This window comes from Corylus avellana, chromosome 2 (genome assembly GCF_965113065.1).
Source record: "Corylus avellana chromosome 2, dhCorAvel1.hap1.2, whole genome shotgun sequence".
Classification (NCBI taxonomy): domain Eukaryota; kingdom Viridiplantae; phylum Streptophyta; class Magnoliopsida; order Fagales; family Betulaceae; genus Corylus; species Corylus avellana.
The window spans coordinates 47,688,574-47,714,496 of NC_142491.1; the positions used below are offsets into that span (position 1 = coordinate 47,688,574).

A 25,923-nucleotide genomic window follows, 5' to 3' on the forward strand; every position below is an offset into this window, starting at 1 on the left:
AATACTCCGTAAATGTGTGGTTTGTTTGGATGCAAGCAAGATGCACTTAAATCTCCATTGATATGGAAAATCCACAATATGAGCTGCTCATATGTTTTATAGTTTTTCATTTAATGGCCACCAATAATACTTACAATGTGGTAATGTGTGTTAGCTTGGAGTTACATAGGAGAGTTTTACAGGTAGCAACTTTTTCTATACTCATGGTGTCTACACTTTGGGAAAGTATATTTGTATGAAACAGGCTGGCTTAGTCGTGAGAGACAATGTTACCATTCTAACCAAAATACGACCAATATGAGTAATGAGTAGCAAGCCCACATCATTCTAACCAAAATGCAACAGGCTGGCTTAGTTGCATTTGTGGAACCCTTGACCTGGCAAGAAGCGAAGTAGCTGCGGGTTGGTTAACCAACAAGCACAAATAGTAGAAATAGTATTTCGTGTATTTATCCGGTGCATAACCCCCAAATCACTAATTAAACCATTACAAAAAAAAAAAAAAAAAAACAGAACTTCATCAATCACATAGCAGCATTCAGTAAATAAATTAAAATAAACGTCATCATTTTCTTCATCAGTCCCTGATCACACTTTATTTAAGTAATATCCCTTGAAAGCTCTAGGAAGATAGACAGGCAGCAAGAAGCCAAAAAGATTGAAGCACCAGAAGGCCAAATTGGCAATAGCGAGCCCTGTCCCAACATACAACCTCGTTTTAGACCCTCCATACTCCTCGTCAACCTTCGAGACCTCGCTCCTCAGCCAGTCCACAATCGTAAAGATCCTCCTTGCGTTATAGCAAACCGGCACAAAAGCACGTATTGGCAACGAGAACCTGTCCGAAAATGCCACTCCTTCCATGAATACTTGACTGGTGAGAAGAAAAACATGCGGCGTGGCCGCCTTGATACCTTCTTTATCACCCTCGAAGATGCCGTGAAAGATGTATGCTATAGGGAGAAAAAGACCGATGATGGCACCGACAGACACGTAGAGGCGAAGAAGCTTGTTTTCAGGAGTAGTAAAGACGAGTGGTGGGGGTTCCTTCCGGGTTGGCGTTGGGAATGCCACCTTTGACATAAAGTAGATATAGGAGAGGGAAAAGAAGACGAAAGCAAAGTCTTCAGGGCTTACCATGCCGCTGGCTGAGAAGATGATGATGACAGCGAGGGCGTTGAGTTGCCGGAAAGAGAGGAAGCCGGCTTTTCGCGGAGTTGTAGGGTATTTGGTGTTGGTCTTTGAGGAATAATTAGTTGCATCGTAGCTTTGTTTCTCTTCACTTTCTTCTTCTTTTGGAAGGCAAATGTCATTGCATGTTGGACCAACCCCACCCGACATTTTCTGGGTTGGATGAGAGGCTTGGGTTAGGATTTTCTCGAGTTTCCTTTTTCTCCTTTTCGATCTGCAGGTGGCCCGGGAACTTGAGACGGAAAGATGGAAGACGTATTAGGAGATTATTTAAAAGGGTAGCGCAGGGGGAGGAGTGGAGATTGGGAATTGGGATATATGGTTGAGTTGAGGTGAAGAAGGTGGACAAGTGGCACTTCTCTAGGAGTTTAAGGAGGACACGTGGCCCGTTATGTTGGGTGAAAAGAAAGGTGTGGTCTCTGTAATCTTATCTCCTTGGAGTCTTCTACCTTCCTCTGATGAGCTAGTTACAAGCCACAGGAATCGGTGTAAATGAAAACAATATAATTTCTGATCGATGTTCTTGGAGGAGAAGTACTCCATGTCCATATGAAGTACTGATTGCATCAGGGTACGTACAAGACATATCCAAGAAAGTTTTTATGTTTAAATAATATCTCCTCTCGCGTAAACTTGGCTGCAAAATTAAAAAAAAAATTGGTTATATCCGGGACGGCCGACTAGCAGAGGATTTTCAGATGCAATGAACCATGAATTCCGGCTAAAGTTTCAAAATGATTCTACTAATAAAACTAACTTTTTTGGCATTAGGTGCTCTTTGCTCCAAGTTTTAGGGACTTCACACAACCAAGGATTTCATTTCTTCTCTTCTTAGTCTGAAGATATCTCTCATTTTGGTATATTTGCTATCTACTTGAATACCATCCTAGACAGCTCCCTTTCTGGTCAAGATCTTAAACCTGCCGGTGGCATATTTAACCATCGCCATTAACTTACCCAAAAAAAAAGACCTATCGCCGTTAGAAACATGGTTGTCCAAACGTGTGGTTTCATGAGATTTGAGGCCTCTCAATTTAAGCAGGAATTGTGTATGCAAATAATTTTTGAGCTGTGCCCAACTAATAACAAATTGCTGGAGACATTATTCCCATTTCATGACTAATTGCTAACGAATTTTGACATCCAGGAAAGAACCCCCAACCTAAAGAAAGAAAATAGAAAACCCCGAAAAAGCCTGCATAGAATAAATGAGCGATGATAAACATCACGCCGAGCGTACTTGAATTGTCATACATGCCCGGCTAATTTAATATTTTAAAATAATAAAATATAATATTTTAATTAAAAAAAAAATTAGCCAATACATGCCCGGTGTTGTGTATCATCACTCAGAATAAATAACAAACTTCGTAGTTCTCCATTCCTACCATGAGAGAGAGAGAGAGAGAGAGAGAGAATTGATGCATTTAAGAAAATGAATTGACTTTGTGAGGAAATCGAGCCTTTTCAACGGCCAAGAAAGGAAAAGTATGAACGTGGGTGAAATTTCGTAGTGCACTTCGCAGTACTTATTCCCAAATTAGAAATCGAGCAGCTATAAAAGGGAATTAAAGGGAAAAAAATACCTTTGCATTAATTAAACACCAGAATTATTACAGAAAAAATAAACAATTAAGCCAAAAGCGGAGGAAAAAAAAAACCCTCACTAATCAATCTGCCATGACACCATAGGAAAAAACAGAAAAGATTTTCCGGCAAAGCTTTTTTTTAAAATTTTCTGACAGAAGACCATCTGTAAAACTGGAACCTCTGCTAAGAATAAGATGGGAGTTAAAACTGTGCACATGTGTATAATAAAAAAATAAACCTCATCTCTTCTCCCCTCCTTACTAGGTTGCATTGCTCTGTTTGGGAATGTATTTTTTCTTGACACCCTTTTCAGGCTTTGTTCTGTACTTATCTTTAACATTCCTGGTGGTTGAAGACTCATAAGCCCCTGCATTAACCAATCGGTTTTCTGCATTGCCAAGAATGCTGCGTTTGTGTAAGTTTGGTGGTTGAGACGTTACAACTTCACAGTCATTTTCTATCTCTGGGCATTCTGGAAGTTCAGAAGCCGAGGAAAGAACCAATTTCACATGGTCGGCTGCAATAGCCTCCTTCCATCCTGTGCATGAGATTGTAGCCAGTTAATGGCCAAAGCCAATTTACTCCAAAGACAGAATAGCATAGCCAAAAGAATAAACAACTTACTCTGTGCAAGGAAAGCTTTTGCAGCATGTACACAGCTTTGGGGACGGATACTTTCTGCCACAAGTTTAACACTGTTCTTAGCAGCACCATTATTATCATTCACCGCATACGATCTTATACAACCATTCTTGGGGGGTTGATCATTGTCCTTTTCAGCAGCAGTCGCATCCACTTCATATTCTACATTGTCATTCTGAACTGGCATTGGACATTTGCTTCCATGCCGACTCACTGGCCTCCAAAGCTTAATCATTGATCGATTTGTGCCACTCTGAAGAGAAGAATCAGGATTAATGGGCTTCTCCTGAACATTAGTCTTCTTTGGCACTTGGTGCTCTGCCAGGCAATCTTCACCAGCTCTAGCCAGATTATTACCCTCTTGGCCACAATTTCCAAGTGTAACACATATAGAGCCAATCAAAACCTCATGGTTCTTAATTTGATCCGGTTGGTTTATAGCCTCTTCTAGTACTCTGGCTTTCAAAACCTCCCCATCAATTTCTGGTTTAGGTTTTCGGCTCCATATTTTATTGCTGTTGGCTACTGGACCAGGCCTTGAATCCCTGTGGATCCCATGCTTTTGCATGGCCCCAAGCTTTGATGCTTGAGAATTCAGACCTGAATGGAAACCATTGGACACTCCCCTTTGTGATTTTGGGAGCAATTGCCAACGGCGACCACTTCCCTGCACCATACGCCTTTCAACATTCTGACCAGTACATTCACAACTATACCTTGATTCAGAGTCAAGACCCACTTCAGAGTTTGCATGTTGGAATGGTTCAGAAGATGAGGGAACTTGATCTGACAGTTTTTCGGGGTCAGGCATGTCAGAATCACCAGCAGTGGCAAGGCTGGAGGTTTCTGCTGGCAGCATAGGTACAGTCTCCAAAGTATTGCCAATACCCACTTTAGCATCTACTTTCTCCCCATGTTTTTGCTCCTTAGCTTTGTGTTCTTTTTGCCTGAGCTTTTTCTTCCTTCTCTTTTCCAAGAGCTCAGCTTTCCTACAGTTACTCGGAAACCAAAATTAATAAAAGGAAAATGATTTTAATTTCCATACAGAAAACGAGATTCAAGGAAAAGCAAATCTGTAAACCAAAATCCTCACTGCTGGCTACTGTAACTTGAAGAGTTAAATAAGAGGTAGAAACAAATGAGAATGTTTTATGTTACTAGTGCTTCTGAAAACAAGCTACTTCAATTGACTTGATAGTTCTGTCCCATTGTTACTCAAAGACCCATTTATTTCTAGCAATTCTCTAAAAGGAGTACCAGCATCAACGCACTTGCAACCCTGACCAAGAAAAGGAAGTCCATCCCCAAAGAGTAGCCTATGACCATCAGTACACAGATGCTCCAACTCAGAAGCAAGTGAAACACATTTTCTTTTTAATTTTCCTCAGCTTTCTTCCCCAACATTATGTATTCATGTAAACCCTTAAAGAACTAAAAGTTCAGTTTGATATCTAGAACAAATTATACTAGTCTACTGAAAGTCAGATAATTGAAGAACAAAAATAAAAAATAAAGGAAGAAAAAAAGAAAATGCACGTCCTACTAACAGGACTGCCTAAAGTTCAAGAAGCCAAATTGATTGAAAATGTACTGGATGTCATATACCTTTTCTGAGCAGCTTCTTCCTCCTCCACCAGCAATTTCTGGCACCTCAAAGCTTCAGCATCCTTATCAGCAAGCCATGCTTTGACCTTGTCAGGGAAAAAAAAACAGTTGATCATGATACGGGAACAGCATGATTATTATTACAAGCAACTGGAAAAGAATAAGAAAAAAGAGAAGGAAAAAAAGAAAAAGAAAAATACCAATTTCTGTTCCACCAAAAAGCTGGTGCAAGCAACTAAGTTTTTGGTTTCAAGGCCACTCTTCCCAGCTTCCCCATCAAAAACGTACTTTTGCATCAACCCCGCTGTTCCACACAGAAATGTTTTTTCACTCGCATCATCAAGGATACCAAATAGCTCCTGAGATAATATAGGGAACCTAGAAGGTCGAGCTTGGATAACATCCTGCAAAGATTCAGATATATCACATGCATAGAATAAAGAATATAGTGGTTCATCACAAATAAAAACAGAAAGATAGAAATTGATCAACAAGAAAAAGGATGTCCTCTTACCAAAAGGGCAGAACCAGCTCTCAAATATACTTGTGGTAAGGTAAGAACTCCTGGTTTCCTGACAAGTGTTGTCAATGACTTTACAATTGAAGACCCTGGAACTCCCTAGAAAAGTAACGCCAATTAGAAACACATTATTGGGGGGAGAGAGGGAATGATTGATGCCGGACTGGGGACACCAAACTACGATGAAATTAGGCAACAGTTATAATCAATCCATGCAATGTTTGTTTCTTCTGCCGTAGAAACTTGATAAATGTAAAACAAACATGAATCATCAACTTGAAGTCAACTCCATAGATTCAAAGCATGAGAGAGCACGGATATCTGGAAATTATTACTAAATTCATCAGGCACCTCAATAGTCAATTCTACTATCAGGAACTGCGTCAGAATAAAAACTTATAAAAAGAAAGTAACTTTCAGAGCAAGATGACATGCCACTTAAAAAAACAAAAAATGTTCATCTAACAAAATAACACGGTATATCTAAAATTTGCCTGTATATCAACTTGTTTATGACCATTTCTGAATTAAAAGAAGAAATCCCACAGCTTTGGTTCACTGATCAAAAGCACAAGAGTGAACCCAACTACAGTAATGATATGTTCTATATTGAAAGCATGCATACCAAAGAGCACGAACATAACTCTATGCAGCTAATAAATCAAACAATCAGGCACGAAAATAGAAAGACTTTTTACCTCCAATGTCACGTTCTTGAATGACAGAACTTCCTCTGCCTCTTCCAAAGAGAGCTGCTTACAGGATAAATAAATGAGTAAGTCATCCAAAGAGGAAATTACCTTATCCCATAAATAGCTGGGAATGGAATGAATTACCTTATCCCAAAATGCTCCTAGCAGATCCCTATCTTTAGAAGAATCCTACAAGACAACATCAGGCATTGTTGAGGAAACAACCAAACAAAGAAGAATCAAGATTGACACCATGAAAAAGCTGATCTTCATTACTAAGAATTGGGAAATGTGCAAAAAGTTTCAAACATGGAACAATTGTATGAATAAACGTGTGGCAGCAGTAGGTGGATGAAATGCGCCATTCTTCTTGCCCAATGTTTGGGTTCAAATCCCATTACACTCATGTTGCAGTAGGACAGAACCTAGATTTATGGGTCTTCCCTTTTTCTTGAAAGAGCATTTGGAAGGTGAAGGCTCACTTCATATTCCTTTCTTCACTTGGACGACAGCATTGGGTAAAATTCTTACAATTGATCACCTTTGGAGGCGAGGTTTTACCCTTTTCAATTGTTGTTGTCTCTGCAAGAAGCGCGAGGAGACCGTAAACCACCTTCTTATTCATTGTGAGTTTACTAGATATGACACCTGGTTCTTGTTATATTAGGAGTCTTGTGGGTCATGACTAGCAATATTCTAAAGCTAATTCAGTGTTGAAAGACGAAAGGGCAGAGTCAATGCAAAAAGGCCATATGGAAAGTCATCCCTACTTTACTTATGTGCAGCATTTAGAGAGAAAGAAAGCGACGTCTTTTCGATGACCGCGAGTCTAATGTGCTACAACTAAAATCCTCCTTCTTGAGTTCCCTTTTAGATTAGGCTGTTTCTTTTGTTCCTAATTTCTCTTTCTCTTATCTTGTAGATCTTGTTAACTTTTTAGATTTTTGATCCTATTAGGGTGGTTGCTTTTCTTGTATACTTTTCATGCACACGAGCTTTTCTTTTTCTTCTTCTTCTTCAATAGATTATCATTCATCAAACAAAGATTTATGGGTCACTCAGGTATACCATTCTCAGGGATGCCTTGTTGGGGCTGCAGGGAAGGACTTCCCACCCACGTCTCCCTATAAGCAATTGAATAAACACAAAAGCAAAATTTTAAGACAGTAAAGAAACCTTATCAAGCTTTCTCAATCGATGGTGCACACGTATATGTCTTCTATAGTTGATGAGTGAACAGAATTCTCGAGAACACTTGTCACACTTCTGCATCTGCACCTTCAGAGAGGAAAAGGGCCAACCTGGTAGCTCTGCCAAAAATAATGGATGGAGATCAAACAAGATACATGGCTTTGACATCAAACAACGCCTTATCGTAGTTACCAACCAAAATCCTACTTATTACTTGAAATTCATTTGCTAAAGTCCCAATTGGCCATAGCAGTGGGCTGAGCAAAAGCAATGTTGAATGAACACGCATGTTCAAAGGTATTCTTTTCCCTTTACATGGAAACCATCACATTTTATGTTATCAAAAAAATAATGATTAACCCATTAACCTCAGACACATTAACTGAGACCAGAGAAAAGCTCTATAGAATGTTCTCCTTCCTTATAATGAGTTGTTAATCTTTTAACTAGATGACATTTGCAAGTACCTTGCTGATCTAAAGCATGAAGTAATTGGATCCATTGAACTGGGCCTTCCCCAGCCCTCGTGGAAGACAAAAGAGGCTCTTTTCCAATTGCTTGTCTGATGATAGTGTCTACAGGATCATTTCCCTCCTCCGATTTCATTAATTCTGGAGAATTAGAGGCCTTGAGTTTTGCAACTGGCATCTATGCACACAAAGTTTAAACACAATAATTCAGAAGACGCCACTGAACAGAACAAAATATATATATATTTTCAAACACTGGATCCATTGACTGGACCGTGCAGCAATAATAGACAAATGCATGAGGGCAAAAACAGAATAATAATAATAATTTTAAACTATCCCTTCATTTTCTGGGGGGAAAAAAGAGTAACATATTATTAATTACAGAAGAGTGTACTAAAAGAGGAGATGACATACAACAGTTCTCTTAAACAGAGGCAACAAGAAAAACAAGATAACACCTCTAAGCACATTCTTTTAATCGTGCACCAACTTTGAAACACCATTATACTGGGAATTTTAAAACTTGACCATCTTTGTTTTCAATAAATTCATAAAAACTTAAATTGTACAAGTATGATATTTTGCATCCAAAGATACAGTCTTAATGTGTTGCATACAGGTGAACTAGGCATTATTCATTGATATATCAAATATGTCACACACATGTTACATTTTTTTTTTTTTTTTTTTGATAAGTAAAAATATATATCAAAAGCGCAGAGGGGCGCAACCCATATACACGGGAAGTATACAAGAGAGCGCCTAAGAAGAGGAGAAATGAAAGAGGAAATTAGAGAAGCTAATTACTAAAGGAGCTAGCCAAGCGGCTGTCCAAGAGTAAAGAGTAAAGAATAAAAGATGAATCAGATCCTCTATAGTCCTAGTAGAGTTCTCAAAACATCTAGCATTTCTTTCAATCCATATACACCACATAAGACAAAGAGGAACCATCTTCCACACTACCGCACTTCTAGCACGGCCTCCCGACCACCAACAAGAGAACAAGTCCCTTACTCTGCCAGGCATAACCCAATGCAACCCAAACCGACTGAAAATAGTGTGCCAAAGAGCTCTTGCGGTTTCACAATGGAGGAGAAGATGATCTACTGACTCTCCTGACTTTTTGCACATACAACACCACTCCACCACCACAAGGTTCCTCTTCCGCAGATTATCATGAGTCAAAATTTTGCCAAGGGCCGCGGACCACCCAAAAAAAGCCACTCTCAAAGGCACCTTAGAGCGCCAAATACTCTTCCAAGGAAACGTCTCATGGCCAAAATTAGACAAGGCCTTGAAGAGCGACTTAACCTCGAAATTACCTTTCCTAGACGAGGCCCAGCAAATACGATCCACCGTACCTACAGAGATCTTGCACGAGTACAATCGCTCAAAAAAAGGAGCAACCAACTCCATCTCCCAATCCTGAACATGTCGCACAAAAGTGACATTCCACTCTATAACTCCACTCCTCCAAGTTAAATTGTCCTTCACCTAAGCTTCTTTGTGTCTTGCAATGCTGAACAGAGAAGGGAAAGCTTGCTTCAAAGGAGTTTCCCCACACCAAGTATCATGCCAGAAACGAACTTTCGAACCCGCCCCCACCTCAAACCTACACCCTTTGGCAAAGGAACTCCAACCTTGACGAATATGCTTCCATACACTCACGCCATGAGAACCCGAAACCTCCTTCGTGCACCACCCGCCTTCCTGTTCTTCGTATTTGGCTTTGATAACCTTGCACCAAAGAGCCTCACTCTCGTTCGCATATCTCCAAAGCCATTTCCCCAAGAGAGCTTGGTTAAACTGATGCAATTTTCGGATACCAAGACCACCGTAATATAAGGGACGGCAAACTTGATCCCACTTTACAAGATGCAACTTAGCCTCATCTCCCATTCCTCCCCACAAGAAATCTCTTTGGACCTTCTCAAGCCTTTTAGCTACTCTCATGGGAATCGGAAACAAAGACAAGAAGTAAGTCGGAAGATTAGACAACGTACTCTTAATAAGAGTTAGACGGCCTCCTTTAGAGAGGTACATCCTCTTCCAACCTGCCATTTGACGCTCCATCTTCTCAATTACATCATTCCACATAATCGTGTCCTTATATGGCGCCCCCAGGGGGAGACCCAAATACTTCATGGGTAAATCGGCAACACTACACCCCAAGATATTAGCTAACACCCCAATGTTCTCCACCTCTCCAATAGCCACAATTTTAGACTTTCCAAGATTAACTCTCAAACCCGACACAGCTTCAAAACATAAAAGAATGAGGCGCACATACCGGATTTGATCGAGAGAAGCTTCACAAAAAATCAAGGTGTCATCCGCAAATAAGGAGTGAGAAACCTCCAAATCCGAGACCACCCTATCTCCCACCGAGAAACCTGTCAAAAGACCTTGGTCAACCGTTGCATTCACCATCTTACTCAACGCCTCCATGACAAGCACAAAAAGTAACGGAGAAAGGGGATCCCCTTGCCGAATTCCCCTCGAACTGCTAAAGAACCCTTCCGGAGAGCCATTCACTAGAATGGAAAATCTTACCGAAGTAATACACCATTCTATCCAAGCCTTCCACCTTTCCCCAAAACCACACCTATGCAGCAAGTACAAAACAAAGTCCCAATTTACATGATCATACGCCTTCTCCAGGTCCAACTTACAAATAACACCTGGCACCCCTTGCTTCATGCGACTATCCACACACTCATTTGCAATAAGAACCGAATCTAGGATTTGTCGTCCCCCTATGAAAGCATTTTGAGAGTAGGAAATAACCTTGCCCAAGACAGTTCTCAATCTGGAGGCGAGAACCTTAGAAACAATTTTGTACACCCCTCCCACCAAACTTATGGGCCGGAAATCCTTCATCTCTACCGCATCCGCCTTTTTAGGAATCAAAGATATGAAAGTAGCATTCAAGCTCTTCACCAACTTCTGTCTGCGGTGGAACTCATCAAAAACCGCCATAACATCTTGTTTAACAACACCCCAACAAGCTTGAAAAAAGCGAAGTCCGACCTATCACCACACATGTTACATTCCAATCACCACATAAAGCGAAGTCCGACCTATCAACCTTGAAACAGCAAGGCGTCAACCAAACATTCAGTATTTGGCCCATATACTAGAAGAAAGCTTAAGTTGCCATCCAAATTCAAATAGTATAGATATTATTATACCCTGGGTCACAAATTTACCAGATCATTGACATTAAACAATGCCTATAACATTGTGATAAGGATAATGCATCTTCCTTCAGATGGCTGCCTGTCCACCAGTTTTTTTTTTTTATATAAGTAATCAAAATTTTATAAAGAGTAAAAGGGTGTGACCCAAGTACACATGAAATATACAAGAAAAGGACTTACCCAGAAGAAGACGAGAAATCAATAAAGTCAGGAAAATTAGAAATAGGTAAACAATGATAGGCAGTCATCCATTGGTAAAGAGTTCTGAAGAAGGTCATTAGTTCCACCATTGTCTTCTTGCAATCTTCAAAACTTTTACCATTTCTTTCTGTAACACTCCAGTCTCATATTGAGAAGATGAAAAGTAGCTCACATAGAGTGAGTGATTTATAAAGACAGTTATGGGTGATAAGTCCTACATTGCCTAATTACTAGGTGAAACTTGGCTTTATAAGAAATTCTAGGGAAGTTCCAAATTGACTAGTCATTTTGGAGTGACAGCACAAATGTGGCTACCGCTTTTCTCTAGGTTGTTACAAATGGTATCAGAGTTACCTAGTAACGCTAGGCCATATGGTACTGGAGCACTGTATGACGTGGCCCTAACGAGGACGTTAGGAGTTTAAGAGAATGAGTTTATAACACCCTGGTCCCATATTGGGAAGATAAAAAGTAGCCCACATAGAGTAGATTGTTTATAAAGATAATCATAGGTGGTAAGTCTCACATTGCCTAGTTATTAGGTGAAACTAGGCTTTATAAGGAATTCAAGGGAAGCTTCAAATTGACTAGTCATTTTGGAGTAATAGCGCATGTGTGGCTAGCGTTTTTCCCAAAGTCATTACACTCTCTCTAGATGCACCACCTTAAACATGGCAGAATCATCTTTCACATCGCTACACTCTTAAAACTACCAAAATGTTTGCCAACTTGCATAGAGATCCACCACCCATCAAGGCATAACTTTATTTATTTTTAATGACTGGGAACCTCAACAAGGCAAGGCCCTTCGGACCCACTTCTGCAAAGTAAACATCGGACCAGTGCACCACACCATCGGAAGTTTTTCTACATAGATCAAGGTAAATCGTTGGCTTTTTTTACACCAAGGGGTGTGGCTCCAAGAGAGAGTTTGCACCTAGCAAGTCTCGAACTTGAGATCTAAGGGGTGAAACTCCTTAATACCACAAGCCTCAACCACTAGGCCAACCCTTGAGGTTTACCCGTCAAGGCATAACTTACTTTAATCCACAAAGATTGAAGATAGAATTCCATAAGGCCCTAGCAACCTCACAATGGAGTATCTACATTTTTCTCACTTTTCTTACACATACAACACCAATCTACCACTATGAGATTCTAGCCATTGCTAACACAATCCAAAATCCTACATCAATTTGGACACTGAAAAAATATTTTCCCCCTAACTTATAAATATTCAAAAGAACAAGTCATCATACCTAATACCTATTTAATGTGGAACATTTTCTGAAGTCGTTGCTTTTGTTTTTATCTCAATAATTATTCCACCTACAAATAATACTAAGACACAAATTAATATATATGTTTGATATGTAAATTCAAAACATAAATATATCCATCATCTCAAGTGTACATTACAAGGAGTTGTTTTTGGCACCCGTGTCAAAGTTGGGATGAAAGATATATTCAGTATAAGTAATAAATTCACTAAAAGATGCAAAAAGCAACTGTTGTGTTTCTGCATCTATTCGTGAAGCTGTTGGCACTTACAGTCCATATCCATTTCAGAACACGGGCACTCATCTACACCCTAAGAGTCCTAGCTAAAAATCAAATATACTGCACTTAATGACAGAGTGTAAGAGGGCAAGCAACAGCCCTCTAAAAAAAAAAAAAAAAAAACCAAGCATCTCAAGATTATTTTAAGAATGGAACCAAAAATAGAAGCCTAAATAAGCACTCTAAAAAATTTGAGGAGAAATCAGAACAAAAACAAGTCAATAATATATTTCAAAACAGCTTTTGGTACTTCAGAGAGAAATGCATCACGTATTAGAAACAAGTGAGCTATTTTATCCTTTTCAATCCACTAAAAACAACCAAAAACAGTAACAAAAAAATTAATCGGTAAACAAAGTATATACTATTATTGCTTAATCAACAAAAAAAAAAAATATATAATCAGAAACAGCTAAACAACAAATCTCAGGGAAATAGCAAAAAATTAAGTTTTTTAAGAAAAAAGAATTAACCATATAAAAACTCATTAGTAATACATCAGATCGCCAAAATTACAGTCCTACAACTCTGTTTGGTTTCCAAGAAAATCCAGGAAACAAAAAAGAACAAATTGAATCTTTTATTTTCATTGTCCAATTGATCAGCGCCGATAGACAAACACAATCCTAGTCTCAACTGAATCTAACACAATTACATAGTTTGCTCAAGCTGATTTTTCACTGTTTCATTTTATAAGCTACAAAGCAGGGCAAGAATTGAACTAACCAAAAATAAACACAAACACAGAAGAAGAAGAAAAAAGATTCGTGTAATTAAAGAAAGCAAAGCTCGTTAGGGTTTCGCGGCACGTGATCTGAGATTAGCTCGTGATGTTATATTCATATATGTATATACACATGTACACGTACGTATGTGCGAGAAGAGAGTAAGTGGAGTGATCGGTTTCACGTACCAGTAGCTATCTGCGGGGATCGATATGGCGAGAGAGAATCTTCGCAGATCAAATGGATTTAAATGCCGCGTAGAAAACGTCCAGGGAATGTTTCGCAGGGAGGAAAGTAGCCGAGAAAGTCCGAGAAACTGATCGGCCAAGGCGAAAATGAAAAAGAGAGTTGTGGGGGACGAGAGACGAAAGAGTTCGTAAGAGAAAAATATAAAGGCGATATTGGAATGGAAGCAACCCTCCTGTTGGAACTACGTCGTGTAGTGGTGTTAGGTAACTGGGCCTATGGACCTGCAATACATATACCCGGACTATTGGGCTCAAGCACACTGTTGGGTTTCTTTCTTTTTCTTGAACGAGAGAAGAATTGAAACCTTTCAAAGTTATGCAGTTATGCATTGCCGGCCATTTTTTACGGGATCTACAAAATGACACAAATTTAATAAAAAATTAATGAGTTAGGGTTAAGAGATTTAATTTGTTTAATAAGATGGGTCAAGTTAAAGTTGGTCTATATAGTCTTATATATATGTCTTGATACGACTTGAATCCGACACTTAACAAAAATTAAGGGCCAACAATTTTTGACACGACCAATAAACATAACACGAACTCATCACAAATTAGAAGGTTATGATTAAGAGTTCTGAACTGTTTAATTAAATGAACCGAATTGTGGTTGATCCCTCATATAGCTTTATACCTAAATAATTTAATAAAATGAGCTGTGAACAGGAATTATTACCTATACTCTTTCATAATGAGCCTCGCCTCGCCTTGACTAGTTTTCTTTTTCTTTTGCTTGACAATTAGGTCATGCATCAAACCAGATTTAGGTGGAGATGGTATTAAGGCCCTAAGGTGATTGGCATCTCGATTAGCACTAGAAATGTCTTGGCGATCGAAGTCTGCGCCATTGTATCATTAGCGCTTGATTTGTTTTGCTTTAGAAAGGTCATTATGATTATCCAAATGTTTGGTCAGTACGACATATGATATCGTCGATCGTAAAAAGCGGGTCCAAATTAACATGCCTAGTACAGAAAAATCGTCCATTGCTTCTATGCACTATTAATTGCTTGTTCTGTACATTACCGTATTTCAGTTACATCGGTATACAAAAATAAGGTGGTTAAATTGGTATCCAGACCAGACCGGTGTAATACATTTCCAGCATATGTATTCATAATTGTAGCTCCCACTCTAGAATTGCATTTTGAAGGGCATAATTAGGGACAAGTTTGCAGTGTTCAAGCTTGAGATTTGTCATGGGCGAAGTGTTGTGGCCGCTTTCAAACCATCCTCTTATTGCCTCCGATTCGTATGTGTAGCCATCTGCAGCTATTTGTGGATCTGTCATGACTTCCTGCAAAGTCAAATGCAATAGTCACGGCCGTGAGATTAGATATTGTAAACCTAAGTCCACTCATCGTGGCCAATATATTTTCAAGTACCAGAACAAATGCAATGTCCTTCTACTAACACAACTTTGATAGGCCCATAATCATCAATCACAGCACATTACAAAATGGTAAGGTTACTCTCATTTATATGACGAAGGCAAGAGCAAACTATGGTTTACTTTTCCAGCAATGATAGCTGAACCAACCAGATGGGCCACCTAACCGGGAGCCTGACATTTCAATACATCCTATATGACCAGAGGTATCCTTGCTTGATTCTTACCTGGTAAATGGGGCACATAAAGTGGGAGGGAATCTGGCGAGGCTTCTTAGAAACCAGGCATGATGCTGAGGTGATGCATGAAGCTCCTATTGGCTCAAGAAGACTCCATATTTCTGACACAAGGTCTGGCCGATTCAACTGGCTCTTCTCACAGCACCTCAATCCCAACTGAGCCAACTGTTTGGCTTGCGTAAGTGGCCAGTCCCCAGCTGAAATATCCAACACTGCCTCAAAATTTTCATTTTCTAGTGCACATTTCACATCCTTTACTATATTCAAAACTGCTCTCCCAGTTAATAGTCGTAACAGAATAATTCCAAACGAGTAAACATCTGACTCCGGTGTAAGCTTTCCAGTTTCAAGATAATCTGGATCCATGTACCCAGAGGTTCCCTTTGGATTATTATACAATCTGATGGTTTGAGCTGGATGTTCATTTTGTGGGATCATGTGAAGGATGCCCAAGTCACCAAGTTTACTAACAAAATTGGCATCAAGGAGGACTTTACTAGGTTTTAAATTCCCATGGATCATACAAGGCTTATTGGAGCGAAGGAAGATAAGGGTAGAGCATATGTCAGCAGCAATCTTTGTTCGAATTTGCCATGGAAGTGGGGAAGTGTTGTCTTTGCATGCAAGGCGGTCTTCAAGACTTCCATTTTGTACATATTCATAGACAATTGACCTAAATTCTGGACAAGTTCCAATTAGTGTTACCAGGTTTGGATGCCTCACCCTACTCAAAACCTCTACCTGAAATTCAATCAATAGAAGAAATCAAGTGTCAGAAACTATCTAATTTTCCCACAGTGAAAACAAGTGACAATTGGGGCTCGACCATCAAGTGATGGATACCAATTGATTAAGAAAAAATTTAAGGGTTGATTTACGTTCATGCCTTGAAGTCTAACACCATATAACATCATTTAAATGCCATCACTCAGCCAGACTAGACTACAAAAGAAACAGCAGAAATTCCATAATCACCAACTGTCTAGCACCTGGGATGACACCAAAACCACCTTTCATTTCTTCCTTGACAACTTTATGCTCAAATATTCTTAATGCTAGTCTCATAAGACAGTTAACTTGTTCAATCTTCAAAAAAATAACATTTGGAAAATATTTCCATCAGCATAAAAATAATAATAATAATAAAATAAAAATAAAAATAAATAAAAAATAAAAAACTGATATAACACTTTATTTATAGACTCGCATTGAATTATCAAATTTGCAAATCCATAGGTTCATGCTAAAATGGTAGGGCGGGAATTTATCAAAATGCACCATGATTATGTCAATGTTGTCAGAAACCCAACTCTACACATTACAAATAAGGACAAGTTAATTTCTCTTTCCAGAGCTTTTAGCTTTTCATCTAATGGTTACGACCAAAGTCATCAATATAACGTTGAGCCCTTAGTTCGCTATATTATATCATTACTATTATAGAATTAGCTGGTTTGTCAATTAAATAACCATATTGGGAACAAAATTTTTGATAAATTTACCTCATTTTGGAAGTCCAACTGGCTTTGACAGCCGTAGAATGGCAACATCTTTATAGCAACATGAACATGACGAAGGATTCCTTTATAAACACTTCCATATCTTCCCTCCGCAATCTTCCAGGATGGGTCAAAGTTGTGAGTCGCCTCATTGATATCCATGAAAGAGAATGCAGGGATTTGTACACTGCAAAACCTTGCAACTTCCCCATTTAACATTTTCCTCAGTCTGTTGACTTCTCTTGCTGCATTTTCATGCTCTATCTGCATCTTGTCCCTTTGTTCCTTGAAACTGATCAAGAGTTCAACAGCTGAGATGAACTTCTCCTCTAACTCCTTCACGATACTTTGGGACTCTCCAAGCCAGCCCTCAAGTACAGATTTCTGTTCCTTAACCATCTGGAGTTCTTTTATGAATTCATCCTTCTGATCCTTCATCCTTTCTACTTCTTGTTTTTCTCTTGTCAGCACTTCCTCAGTTTCTCTCCTTTGGCTCATCTCCTTAGCGCACAAGTTCTCTAATGCTTTGGCCTGTAAGAAGGTATAATTATCACAATGTTGTAGGTGAAATTGAGATTGATCTACAATATCTATAATACTGAGGCTAGTATACATTCAGTCACTCATTCACACACGCACATGGCACCCTTAGGGAAATGCACCTGGGACTGTGGCTAATCAAGTAGCTTTAGAAGCAAGCATAAAAACTTGTAAACACACACACATGATCTTACTTTACTGCTGCTGCTTCTTTCCCATATATTTTTTCTTAGGGAAACTTCACTTAACCCCCTCTAAAATGTCACCACTTTTGCAATGTCCCCCCTAAAGTTCTTCAATTGTTTTCAATGTCACCCCTCCATTAGAATTTTCCGTTAACTCCAAACTGATGGGTGTTAAAATTCCCAAAATACCCTCCTTTGTTTTAGGAAAAAAAAAATTTGCAAAGATTAAGGTGTTGGTCCGAATTTAACGGTATTTGCAAAATACCCATGCCTCAACCTTTGCAAAAAATTTAAGACAATTTTTTTTTAGTATTTTGGAAATTTTGTTGGAATCTAACGGAAAATCTTATTGGATGGGGGGACATTAAAAAAATTAAAAGTTCGATAAACTAAATTGAGAGGTTTTAAACTTTAGGATGGACATTGCAAAAGGGGTGATAATTTAGGGGGGTACGTGAAGTTTCCCTTTTTTTATTTCTACATGTCTATTGAAATGATAGCATGGTAGAGCAGGGGCTGATGGGTGTCACCATGTTAGGAAAAGAAAGGATGAGAGCATAAATCAAACTCAACTAAACTGTTTTGAGCTTAGCCAAAGAAATTATAAAAATCATTGAACAAGGTGACCAAAGTCCACTGCTAGTGAACTATTTTAGGAAAAAAAAAGAGCAATAGGACTGTTAGTGTCCTAAGACTTCTCAGGTATAAACAGTTAAATTAAAGGTCTTTGGTGCCCACCAGATTCATGGCCTGTCAATACACCTTTGTTCCAATGCAGTAATTCTAGAGATCAAAATATCTCCTTATTTTTCCCCTTATGATCCATTTACAAAAGGCTCACTCATATAAGTAAACTGAAAATTTAATAGATTATGAAGCTTCAGTACAAAATGAGGTTTCAATTATATTAGGACTTTATCACATTTTAGCTTCTAATTAAGTGGTCTACCTAGCTTTAAATTACCCTACATGTACCATGTTATGAGTGAGCAATTTCCCCACATTCCCTTTCCGCATACCTTGAGTTAACATAAGATCATGCTTTTGGTAGTTGGAATCAGGAGAGAATTAGGTTTGCTAAATCAATTCATGGTGCAACCAAACTACATGAGTAGGAAGCATCATTTACTAAATATAATTTTGAGACATACGTTGAGAAAAAGCAAAAAATACCAACCCCCACCCAAAACAAAGGAAAAGAAAAAGAGAAAGAAATAAAGTTTGCCTTGCATCTAGCCTCCACAGCATTGTCTTCTTCTTTCCATCGCTTAACTGCCTCTTCAACTTCTTTCCTTTTTGAGCTCTTGGCATCTCTAATGGCTTCTTCTAGTCTAGAATAATATTCAATAGTGGCTTGTCCTCGATCTTCTTCCTCCTGAAAAATTCATGAACCATCAAATATTAAAATAATGTTTCAGATAGAAAATGTGTGCACTACTGACCTTAGTGAAATATATGAAAACTGGAGCTGGACAATCAATATATGCCTTAAGGACCAAGAATATTCACTTAGTTCTTCTGTAGCAAATCATGTGCTCCATTATTACTCCAGCCTTTAGAAACTAACCTTCCAAGAATTATGTATTTCAGGGCAGACGAAATAAGTTTTGAGGCCTAAGGCAACAAGTTTAAGTGAGCATTTTATTATATTTAAATTTTAATTAAATAATATTTATATTAATTTTTATATTATCTTTCTATTTAAAAATCATTCTTCTCGCTTTTTGAGATGCAAAATTACTATTCAAGTTTTTCTAACATCTTCTTTTCAATTGGTAATATAGCTAATTCACTTAATCTTTCTTGTGACATTGTCGATCTGAGGTAGAATTTATCAATTTTAATTTTGAAAAACTTCTTTAAGCAAAAGCAACTATAATAAGCATTGTTAAGAAAATTATGTAACTGATACATGCATTTGGAAAAGAATTTAATCTGTTTATATAATTTAGTGTGTCAATTTGAGTACTTTCTTCTATTTGTAGAACTTCTTTTAAAACTTTTTTTTTGAACAAATATCTCTTCATTAATGTAACCAAATGGGGCAAATTGCTCCCTCAGAAAAATACCAAAGATACAATTTGGAATCTTTACAACCCAAACACTATCTATGACACACACAATAGCCGCTCGGGCTATTACAAGTCAATATCTTTGAATATCACCGTCTCAATCAGTTTCATATCTGCAGCAAATTCTGGCGAATCACGTCTCTAGCCGCTGCCCAATCATTGATTTTCGGGCTTTTTCATCTCCGTTACAAACACAATCCCCTTTATTGCCACTACCATAGTGACAATTCTTCTATATGCCTGAAAAACTCCTCCACATCGGTCAATGATTTACTCCTAGAAAAGAACCAGAAGAAAACAAAAGACAGACCGGAAACCTAATACCGTTACTCTTAAGGATTCGTATAAACAAAACCTTAGAAAATGACTAAACCTTCACCCCATAGATTGCTACTTAAATCAAATCTAGAGAGAAGACAAACAAACCAAAAAACGAAACACAAAGAAACAGAAAAATATATGAGAAAATAAAATAGAAACAAAACCAACAGAACATACTTGTGTTGACTGTGGTGAGGGGTTTGATATGTGGGATAAGGCCTCAAAAGAGGGGGATAGAAAGACTTTCAAATAGGCAAGAAGGGAAGGGGGAGGAAGGAAGAAGGGAATAAAAGTGTCTCAGATCTCACGCATCTCTCTCCACCTATGGCTAGGGTTTTTCTCTATCTGAACTTCTTTTAAATTTTTAATTTTGAAAATAAATCCAAACCATCAAATAAATATCATGTTTGAGAACACTTCCAAGATTAGGACAATTTTTATTGCAAACTTATTATCGTTTAATGATTTTAATCTTTTGCAACAAATATCTTTGGGGGCATTACTCTATCTTTGTGACTTTTCTTTTTTTTTTTCTCTCTCTCTCTCTCCCCCTTTAAAGTCTTAATATCTTGCGTACCATGAATTTGTTCCATCTTTCAACATAATAAATTTTTTTATCATAATTGGGGCCTTAATTAGAGAGCATTGACTAACATTTTTATCATAATTGGGACACTTCTTCCTCTGTGACTTTCCATCTTTCTTTATTTCTCTCTCTAAAGTCTCAATATATTGCGCATTGAATTCTTTCCATCTTTCAACTAGTAATAGTTTATTTTTTTCATAATCGAGGCTTTAATATGAGATGTTGACTAATATTTTTACCATGGCCTTAAACGTTTTTTTATAGAAGGGGTAATTGTACTGCTACTATTATTTAGGGGCCTTATTCCTCTGGGGGCTTACGCGACTGCCTAAGTTGCCTTAGAGGCCTTATTCCTTTGGAGGCTTACACGACTGCCTAAGTTGCCTAATAGAAGAGCTGGCCATGCTGTATATTTATGGCTTTTCTTCTCTTCTTGATTCAAGTATGAGAATGCACAGATGTAATGGTTTCTCATATCAAAAATCTTTCACAGTGCCAGTAAAATAAAAGATGATGCATAATGAAATGATATTGGGTATTATGGATTAAGGTGAAGGTGAACCATCTTTCTCACCTCATCCGCCGAACACAAGGCCAACTTTGAAGTGTCAACCACCCTTTTAGTGGACCAACTTGAGTGTATAGAACACTGGGAACCGAAGCTTCTTGAGATTCTCTCCAGGTCATTAACATCTCCCACTGCATCTGCACAGATTTGAGACAAACTTAGACCTTTAGTACTCCATGGAGAACTCATTCATCATATGCAAGACTATCTAGGTTAGTGAGCCCACCTAAATATCTCAGCTCATCCGTGAGAGTTTCTGATTCTAAGTTCTCTGATTGCTCATTTTGTATATCTGAATTCAGCAGCAGCAATGGAGGGGCAATCTCTAAATCAGATTTATCTTTTCTGCCTCCCCTGTTTCCATATGCTCCTCATATAAATGGCAATGATAGTTTGTTTCTATAATAGATGATGGAGAACACTTTTGGAATGAAACAAAACTTATTGGCAAGGCAATCAGATAGCATTAAGAAAATGAGAGTTTTAAATTAAGAAATCTTCAAGAAAGCTACTTCTGCTAACACTACAAGAGAAATGGGGAACTAAAAACATTAGTGTTTTAAATTTTCTCAACTGATCCGTTATATGTTTATTTATCTATTTCTGGGATAGAAGATCTTCGTTTCTTTTTCCTGGCACCACAAGATGAGCTTTATTTGTGTCCTCATCTTACCGTGATTTAGTGCTCTGGAAATGTTTCACACCAGAAAATTGGCAGCCTAATTCCATCACTAAAAGGAGGAAAATAGAGTTATCCAAAGTGGGTAGATATCAGATTTAGATGGAATGTACATGTGCTAATGCATGTATTATGGCTGAAGATGTGCCGTTGTGTGGTGCATATCCAAGGGCATACAATTAGTTCATACCATGAAAACAAGGTTTCTGTGCATGGATACTGTGTTTGTTACTAGAACTTCTGTTGATGGATTATATGTGTGTCACAAGACCAACTTAGTGCTCAATAATGTTCAATATAATGGTCATTGAGCTAATCAATAAGTCAAGAATCAGCCTGATCATTCCAAAATAAACATACTCAATGGCTATGAAGTCAAAAGATTAATAGATAGCCGTGAAGTTCAAAGAGTTAAAGATGTAAAATCCATGCTGTTTATTAATTAAACCAAATGGAAAATTCCACTTATAATGTCAATACTAATCATGTTAACCAAATGTCAATGCATTGCCAAAATAAAAGAGAAGTTAATTACAGGATACTTTCAAATTACCTCGTGTATATGAGGCGCCCCTTGCAAACAAACCAAACATTACAGGAAATTGGTGCTTGTTGGCATACAAAAAATGCTTTTTTGGACTTTAGCTCTGCCAATTTCCTGCAGTCTCAACAAATATGAACCAATGAACTAACAACACATCATAGAAGTCCATGGAGACCCACAAATGTTACAATTTTTGTCAGACAAGCAGTAATGGTAGCAAAATTAAATAAATAAATAAAACTGGGGGGGAGGGGGGGAGGGGGGGGGGGGGGGTGATAAGATGAGAAATTAAAAGTATTACTGTTTTGGCTAATCAATGGATTGACAAATTGTCCAATTCTTTGTTCTCTATACGCTCAGGTAGATAATGTGTCAAAGTGAGATCATCTTCAGGATGAGTACTTTGGTTTTACACAGAATTATTTCATTTTTTCTTTTTCTTTTTCTTTCTCTTCAAGTAAAATAATTTATCCTTCAAAGCTCACGCCCTATGTTTTTTGTTGGATATTCCCACCAGATACATGCTTGATGACAGGTGTATCAAATCCATATACTTTAGATATATACCCAATTCAAATCATCTCTAGCAAAAGTAATTTGCAATCATGAATCTCCACGTGAAATGGGTTCCAAAGGACTATCATAACAACCTAAGTAGGTAAAGTGCCTAAAAGATAATATCATCTAGCAAAATCACCCTCAAATTCTAGAACATAAATAGCCCAGATAAATTAACTCTCACAGATTTTGAAATGCTATGGGCATTTAAATAACTCAAAAACAGCTACACTAACATCAATAAACCCCTAAAAAGTACCTATAGATTTGTGTACTAGAATAAGAAAAAATCCAGTAATTTCATTAAAAATAATTGCAGCATCATGATGACAGTAAATGACAATTAATTATGATGATGGTTCATACTTTGAGTAGTACTTTTCGGCTGCTCCCCCCATGACAAGCCATCTAATATTGTGCCGGGCAATGATGTCTACAATCCCTTTCTCCACGTTATCCATCTCAATCCAAACTTTATCAGCCTCTACCTGCAATTACATTTTACTAATAATTTCAAAAGTTTAATCTATTTTGTTAGCTCACTTTCCATAAGAGCTCAAAAAGTAGTAAACGAGTTTTTAACTCCAAGATGTCCCAAATTCCAAGATCCTCTCTTGAAATTTTGTGCATCTACTTAGTCCCTGTGCTTTCCCAAAAGATTCGTTTTGCACTTTTTCCCTTGCATTGTCTACTGCAATGGCAGAATTGGTTGACGTCACAATTTTTTTTATGTAGTACAATTTCAATATATCCTACATTAACAATCAACATAGTCATTGATTGGCCTATTACAAAAGATTTGGGATTTCTCAAAGTCTGCAGGACTAACAAAAGTGGCTCACTAACTGGTCCGTATGTGCTATGATTGCTTAGTTTTGATTGGGCCACTAAATGGAAAAAATATATCATGTCAGGCAATTTTGTCACTCCTATAGATGGTGAAAGGAAAAAAGACCAAAATGAACCTTTTGGAAAGCACATGGTCCAATTTGATACACAAAAATTTTTGGAAGGAACTTGAACTTTTGGTGATTTTTCAGGGACAACATATTCTTTAACTCAATATACATACATATATACAATATATATACATATGTATCTATCCATGCATGCTGTGCATGGGTGTGCACACTACCTGTGTGTGTTAAACTTTTAGAAGGTTTTAGAGTTCAATCGAAATTCAAAGCTGGTAATGAATTGAAAAATAATTATAAATTGTTATGCTTCATAATTCATATTGTTCCTTGAAATATATGTTAACGAAACAACAAATTTAATGCCAATGAATACACACATTGTATGTGGCTAATGCATACACTAACTTGGTAATGAAACTAAAAATTAAAATAATCAAAGGAAATGATACCCCTGCTTGCACAAGAACGAGAAGATATTGATCTAGAAGTTCATGCAACTTTTGCCATTCAACTTCCTGGAAGGCCTTGCTAGCCTGTTGTTTGAGTCTGTCCGCTGAAAAATTTATATCCGCTGCATGCAAATGTTAAGTAAAAAACATCGAAAAATCATAGTTCCTAAATTATGTGATATATTATTAAATAGGTATTAGTTCCAACAAGTCCCTTACACCAAATTATACCAAGTAGCAGGAATCATAAAGTACAATAGAATATCAGTGAGATTCAATATTTTATATCTAACATGCAAATAAATATCAGATTATATATTCCATTTGATCACGAGTACATAGATTGTTCATCAGTCAAGAGATCAGACCCACAAAGTATCAGAAACAGAGCTCAGTACCCAGTGTTGAAAATATATATGGAAAAGGGAAAATTATGAAGGCAAAAATTCGGACTTCAAGGCTCAATCGCAATGACGATTTCTTTACAACATATTTTGTCCCATTTCTAAAGTGCTAAAAGAATTAGACAAAATTGTTCCTGGATACAATGAAGCCAAATAGTTACTCTAGAATAGCACCTTCTAGAGTAACAGAATAACATCCTTTGGATGAGAAATTACACAAAAGAAATTTGCGTGAAAGAAAAGATCACTTATGTTGCGTCTTTGGATATGATCATTTAGTCATATTATAGTGATTTTGGACTCATCTGATGGTACTAAATGATTCAATTCAACAGTCACGAATTGTAACCACCATATCCCACTTAATGGTCACCTCGTAGCTCCTAAAGCCCATTGCCCTTGCCCAAGCGTGGGCGGCGTTGCCGCAGCTAGGCCGTTCTTCCCCATCACTCAAATGAGAAATATTCCCCGTGAAGTAATTAACTTTTTTATATCTAGCCAATATAGGACAACTTTTCCTCCCTTCAATTCAATACTTTGGTTTTCCTCCAAAATTTTGAATTAACTTTAATAAAGTAAATCTTACCGATCAATGCACTTATTTAGATAGGAAAAATATGCTTTATAATTATCTTAAATACTTAAAATTATTTATTTATTTATTTAATAAATTCTAACACCCAGCAATCAAACAGAGCCTCCAGAAAAGCACTACGCACATTCAGATCACTTCCCTGAGTAAAGAAACTCACTCGGTTCAGCTACGTGCTTAGGCTGGTAAACATGGAGCACGCAAATCTTCTTGCCCGCAAAGTTCTGCGCAGCCCAGAACAGCGTTGTTTTGCTCTCTTCCACACTCTTCCCCACCGCAACAAATATGGTCTCTTCAACATCGAATTCTCGCTCCTGGTCAACCTCCTCAACGCTACCCATCTGTACACACTGTGATCACTCTGTTTTTGGATGAAATTAAGGATCTTGGCCCTTTGAGGCAATGAGAGACTCGGGAATGTTTCTGGGTATCGGACTCGGAGTCACCGAGTCATGGACGCGCTAAAGAGACTTGGAGGTTCCTTAAGCTCGTGTATTAGTCTCTCCACTTTTGAAAAGCAGGGCTTTAACGTTTGTGATCGA

General features: G+C 37.9%; 3 protein-coding genes across 5 annotated transcripts; all 3 read right to left on the minus strand.

Annotated features, from left to right (window-relative positions):
* Positions 1–506: 506 nt before the first annotated feature.
* Positions 507–1,764, minus strand: LOC132189153 (uncharacterized). The gene has a single exon (XM_059603740.2). The coding sequence runs from the start codon at positions 1,339–1,341 to the stop codon at positions 589–591; it is 753 nt and encodes a 250-aa protein (XP_059459723.1). The 5' UTR covers positions 1,342–1,764; the 3' UTR covers positions 507–588.
* Positions 1,765–2,759: 995 nt separating this feature from the next.
* LOC132167217 (C2H2-like zinc finger protein) lies at positions 2,760–13,982 on the minus strand. 2 transcript variants are annotated; one of them, XM_059578124.2, is made up of 11 exons: positions 13,779–13,982; positions 7,899–8,079; positions 7,417–7,550; positions 6,385–6,429; positions 6,247–6,300; positions 5,543–5,647; positions 5,229–5,432; positions 5,029–5,114; positions 3,406–4,412; positions 3,043–3,319; positions 2,760–2,961 (listed from the first exon to the last, which is right to left on the minus strand). In XM_059578124.2, coding segments are annotated over exons 2-11 (2,094 nt in total). In that variant the 5' UTR covers positions 13,779–13,982; the 3' UTR covers positions 2,760–2,960. The 2 variants fall into 2 exon arrangements, with proteins under 2 accessions (XP_059434107.2, XP_088370130.1); XM_088514004.1 differs by having other exon boundaries at positions 2,760–3,319.
* Positions 13,983–14,804: 822 nt separating this feature from the next.
* On the minus strand, positions 14,805–25,896 carry LOC132187730 (U-box domain-containing protein kinase family protein). Of its 2 annotated transcripts, none has more exons than XM_059602157.2 (10): positions 25,542–25,896; positions 24,386–24,489; positions 23,386–23,507; positions 22,471–22,575; positions 21,465–21,592; positions 21,245–21,375; positions 18,917–19,066; positions 16,970–17,497; positions 15,456–16,208; positions 14,805–15,135 (listed from the first exon to the last, which is right to left on the minus strand). In XM_059602157.2, exons 1-10 carry the CDS (start codon positions 25,720–25,722, stop codon positions 14,953–14,955), a joined length of 2,385 nt encoding a protein of 794 aa, XP_059458140.2. In that variant the 5' UTR covers positions 25,723–25,896; the 3' UTR covers positions 14,805–14,952. The 2 variants fall into 2 exon arrangements, with proteins under 2 accessions (XP_059458140.2, XP_059458131.2); XM_059602148.2 differs by having other exon boundaries at positions 24,386–24,507.
* Between the last annotated feature and the right edge of the window lie 27 nt (positions 25,897–25,923).

What these genes read in the sequence shown, in the direction of transcription:
- LOC132189153 (XM_059603740.2), bottom strand. Translation starts at nt 1,341, where the DNA reads ATGTCGGGTGGGGTTGGTCCAACATGCAATGACATTTGCCTTCCAAAA.
- LOC132167217 (XM_059578124.2), bottom strand. Translation starts at nt 8,079, where the DNA reads ATGCCAGTTGCAAAACTCAAGGCCTCTAATTCTCCAGAATTAATGAAA. An exon ending in GAGCTGGTTCTGCCCTTTTG is followed by an intron (nt 5,433 to 5,542) that starts GTAAGAGGACAT and finishes GAATCTTTGCAG; the next exon opens with GATGTTATCCAAGCTCGACC. An exon ending in AAAAGCTTTCCTTGCACAGA is followed by an intron (nt 3,320 to 3,405) that starts GTAAGTTGTTTA and finishes TCTCATGCACAG; the next exon opens with GATGGAAGGAGGCTATTGCA.
- LOC132187730 (XM_059602148.2), bottom strand. Translation starts at nt 25,722, where the DNA reads ATGGGTAGCGTTGAGGAGGTTGACCAGGAGCGAGAATTCGATGTTGAA. An exon ending in GGATGAGCTGAGATATTTAG is followed by an intron (nt 21,376 to 21,464) that starts GTGGGCTCACTA and finishes AAATCTGTGCAG; the next exon opens with ATGCAGTGGGAGATGTTAAT. An exon ending in CCTTGTGTTCGGCGGATGAG is followed by an intron (nt 19,067 to 21,244) that starts GTGAGAAAGATG and finishes TGAATTTTTCAG; the next exon opens with GAGGAAGAAGATCGAGGACA.